General features: G+C 39.9%; 1 protein-coding gene across 1 annotated transcript in view; it reads right to left on the reverse strand.

Moving 5' to 3' along the window:
• Positions 1-3598, reverse strand: part of LOC107709247 (tetratricopeptide repeat protein 28-like) — a 130714-nt gene extending 127116 nt beyond the window's left edge. Inside the window, exon 1 of the mRNA XM_016513688.1 lies at positions 2660-3598. Within this exon, the coding sequence (XP_016369174.1) occupies positions 2660-2686 (27 nt within the window). The 5' untranslated portion in view covers positions 2687-3598. The remainder of the gene's footprint in view (positions 1-2659) is intronic.
• Between the last annotated feature and the right edge of the window lie 263 nt (positions 3599-3861).

The raw sequence follows: 3861 nt of genomic DNA on the forward strand, positions 1-3861 counted from the left end.
ATATATATATATATGGTTATTTGTATGTATGTATGTACCAAGCGTTCCTGTAAAACCACAACAAATTCCTTGTGTTTGCGCACACTTAAGTGGTGAATAAAGCTCATTCTGATTCTGATTCTAATAAGAAAGCACCCCTACAACAACATCTGAAAGTGAACGGTACGTGTTTTACTCGAGCATTACATAAAAATGTAATTTTAACATTAGCGTAATCATTTTAACATGAGTTTAGGAACTGAATAATAAAAAGGAAAAATAAAACACTGCTTAGTATTTGCTCTTTGAATTCAATATGCACTGATTCTTATTTAAGCTACAAAAGTTATTTAGGTAAGAGCAGTGAGTGATTTTCTCTTTGTCATTTGTTCATGGCCCCAAATATTGCAAGCCGTATCGATATGCATATTGCGATATGTACATTTGCGATATTTCAATAATTTCGATATATTGCACAGCCCTAATTTTCAGCATCATCACTCCAGTCTTCAGTGTCACACGATCCTTCAGAAATCATTCTAATATGCTGATTTGCTGCTCAACAAACATTTCTCATCAGGGTCATTATAGTTAATTAAAACTACAACCATAAAAAAATTTATTATTTTATTTCAGCAAGCTGCCAAGGTAACATTTTCATTTAGTCTAACTTGATGTACTAAAGTAATAAAAATAGATCTATTTTATAAAAACTATCAAAAAATGACTAAAACACATCAAATTACAAAAAAAAAACATAACTAAAATTAAAATGGAAAATTTTTATTATATTAAACATATTTGTAAAAATGATTGCGAAATATTAAGAAAAACTCAATGCTAACATAATAATAGTAATAAAAAGTAAATAATAATACTAAAATAACACTGTTTCTTATTATTATCAATGTTGAAAGTGGTTCTGCTGCTTAGTTTTGGTTTGGTTTTCAGGATTCTTTGATGAGAACATTATTAATATCTCTACTGTCACTTTTGATCAATTTAATATATTTCTGCTGAATAAAAGTATCCGTTTCTTAAAAAAATATCTTACTGACCTCAAACTTTTGAACGATAGTGTATGTGACGGTGTGTGAGTGTGCTTTACTAATAGTGCCAATGCAAAACCCTTTCGGAAATGTGTTGAGCCAACTCAGAAAAGAATGCGAGCAGTCGGCCAACTGTAAGCGTGACCGTGCCAAAAACCTGGGCGATCTCGCCCTACAAAACCCTCATCCATGCCAAAACCAGCCCTTAAACATACCTACATCATGATTCCTTCTCAAAGGACTAGGAATCCATTCACACACACACTGATCATTGTAATTTTGCACCAAAAGAATTGTGAATCATTTTGGAGCACGACTCCTTGAATCAAAATCGAATCTTGAAGTGCCTAAAGGTTTCCACCATCAAACAGTTTATGTAAGACCAAAGCACTGAATTTTAGCCTTCCGAACAGTCACGACAAACTCGCACTTCATGCCGTGCATGTTTCTGCAAGCGTGTTTGTAGTCGAGTGCGTCCTGCGGTGCCTTTTGATTAACTGCAGCTCCAAACAATATGCCTCCAATAGAGGAGAAAAGTGGAGACCCTAATGAGCCGAATGAGATTTGACTCCCGCCGGGGAGCGCCAGATACTCTTTGTCTTCTATTGAGAACAAAATAATCAAGTTCTTTTGTCATATCATCACTTTAAGTCGCCTGTGAACTGAACAACAACAGCGTAGGAACCCAAAGTTTGTTTGCGCTGCGCGACCCTACGCCGCTCTCCAGCAGCGTATCAGGTTTTATCTTCCACGGAGGTCTTATTTACAAACCCTAAGAGGTGTTCGGCAGCTGTAGCAATGACTCACTCGCTGAGCGTCATCATCTTTGATCCACAAAAGACCCATTTAGGGCCCTTTAATCTTGGAGACGCAACAATACAGCAAATGCAATTACAGGCACAACGTGAACTAATCAAAATCTCCGCTTAAACAAAAGCAGAGGAATGTCATAGATTTATTATTTGTTCTCAGAAGAACATGGAAAGGGAGGAAGGTTCCTGTGATCTGAGGATGTTTGCCCTCTAGTGGAGCAGAAGACGCAACTGCAAGCCTTGGCTGGTGTTCAAAGGGCCCGAGGCAATGGCACACTCAGCATTTAGTTCATTCAAAACCAACATAAGAAAAGCAAAACAGGTCACGGATTGTGTCATCAAACGATTTGGACCTGAAAACCAATGGAATTCGAAGCATATGCAACGCTATAATGTCCATAAGAGCAAAGCTTCAAAGACACTGAGCTTCTTGTAAAGTTACGGATGCTGTAAGTCAACTGATTAAAAACAGAAAGTGTTGCATGTATCAAACATGTTTGAGGTGACTTCGCATTTGATCATAAATCACATGAAGGATAACATGCATTAAAAAGAGAGAAATCACTAGCATGAGCAGATCAATGCAATCTAATCTCTATGAATAAATACTGGCCATACCAATGATGAAGGTTTGTCTGCATATAAACCACAATCTAGTCCACATCTGCCCACAAATCCTCTACTTTGCATCAAACACTCAACATCAAAGCACGAATCCACCGCACAGCCTTCAAGATCATGTTCACACAGAGGTCTTTCCCTCCTGATCTACTGCCAAACTCACAGAACGCTCCCATAAATCTCCGATCTCGATCTTACCTTCTTCCGGGGCTGCCATTTCATCATATTTGTAAAGCAAAAATGAACAGCATCAAAACATCACGATGGCAGAGAAGAGGGATTCAGGATGAGGACATAAAGTCACAGCGTCTCCGGACGGCAGATTCATGACGCTCTCCAGGCGCGCAAACGTGCGTAAAAGCGCAGAGCTCTGGAGCCTCTAGTGTCCTCCTGATAATCCAACACTCGCAGTCCGGAGATATCGGCTCGTTTGAGCGTCAACTGGTAGTTTGTGTTCGTTTAAAAGCGCGATAAAGAGTATTATGATCGTGAAAACGCAGAGGGGACACTTGGCACGCTATATGCGAAGACATTCGCTCTCCATCGTGACAGCGGCTGATGTGCCTCGCGCGGAGGAAAAGTGAAGAAAAACTTTCCGTTCTGATAAAGGCTACGCTACCGTTCGCTCGAAACAGTCCGGTTTGCTTTAAATGTTCCGTGTAAGTGTTCAGAAGGCGCGCAAGAGACGAAAAGTTCTGGGTGAAAACGAGCGTTGGTGGAAAATATTCCCAAAAAATCACAGCGGATCGAGATTCCAGAGATGATGCGTAATTCTACACATACACGCGCATAGGGGGGAAAAACCCTCAAAGACGCGCAGAAATAGACGGATCCGGTTGGAGACAAGAGGAGGAGGAGGAGGAGTGGGAAAGAAAAACAGAAAAATCCTTGGAATTTGAGAGTTGGACGGAGAAGGATATCCTCCGACAGCGCAGAACTGGAGCGCAGAACACTAATAACTTCCTTCCCCGCTGCTCCTCTGCGCTGAGAGAAGGAGGAGGAGAGGAGGAGGAGGAGTCCGCGGGGTCATAGAGCCGCCGGATACACTCACACACACACACACACACACACACAATCTGGACTTATGAAGCCCACTGCTGCACAAAGAGGATAAAAGTGCTGGAGCACAAACCTTTACACGCCCAAAACCCTCAACTGTCCATTCATGACATTGGATCAAACATCACTTCAGAAAAAAAAAACTATTCACATTTCCAAAGAGAAAGGGGCTCCTAGGGCAACAAAAAGTATGAAAGATTTAGGTTTAACATACTGTTATGTTTTTAATATACTGTAAATATGAGAAATGTGGTTTACTGTAAAATACAGTAACTATATTACAAAGTATGAATGTATATTTTACAGTTCATAACTCTTAATGTCAATTTTGTTTGTTTGTT

This window comes from Sinocyclocheilus rhinocerous, unplaced genomic scaffold (genome assembly GCF_001515625.1).
Source record: "Sinocyclocheilus rhinocerous isolate Xijiao unplaced genomic scaffold, SAMN03320098_v1.1 scaffold101, whole genome shotgun sequence".
Classification (NCBI taxonomy): domain Eukaryota; kingdom Metazoa; phylum Chordata; class Actinopteri; order Cypriniformes; family Cyprinidae; genus Sinocyclocheilus; species Sinocyclocheilus rhinocerous.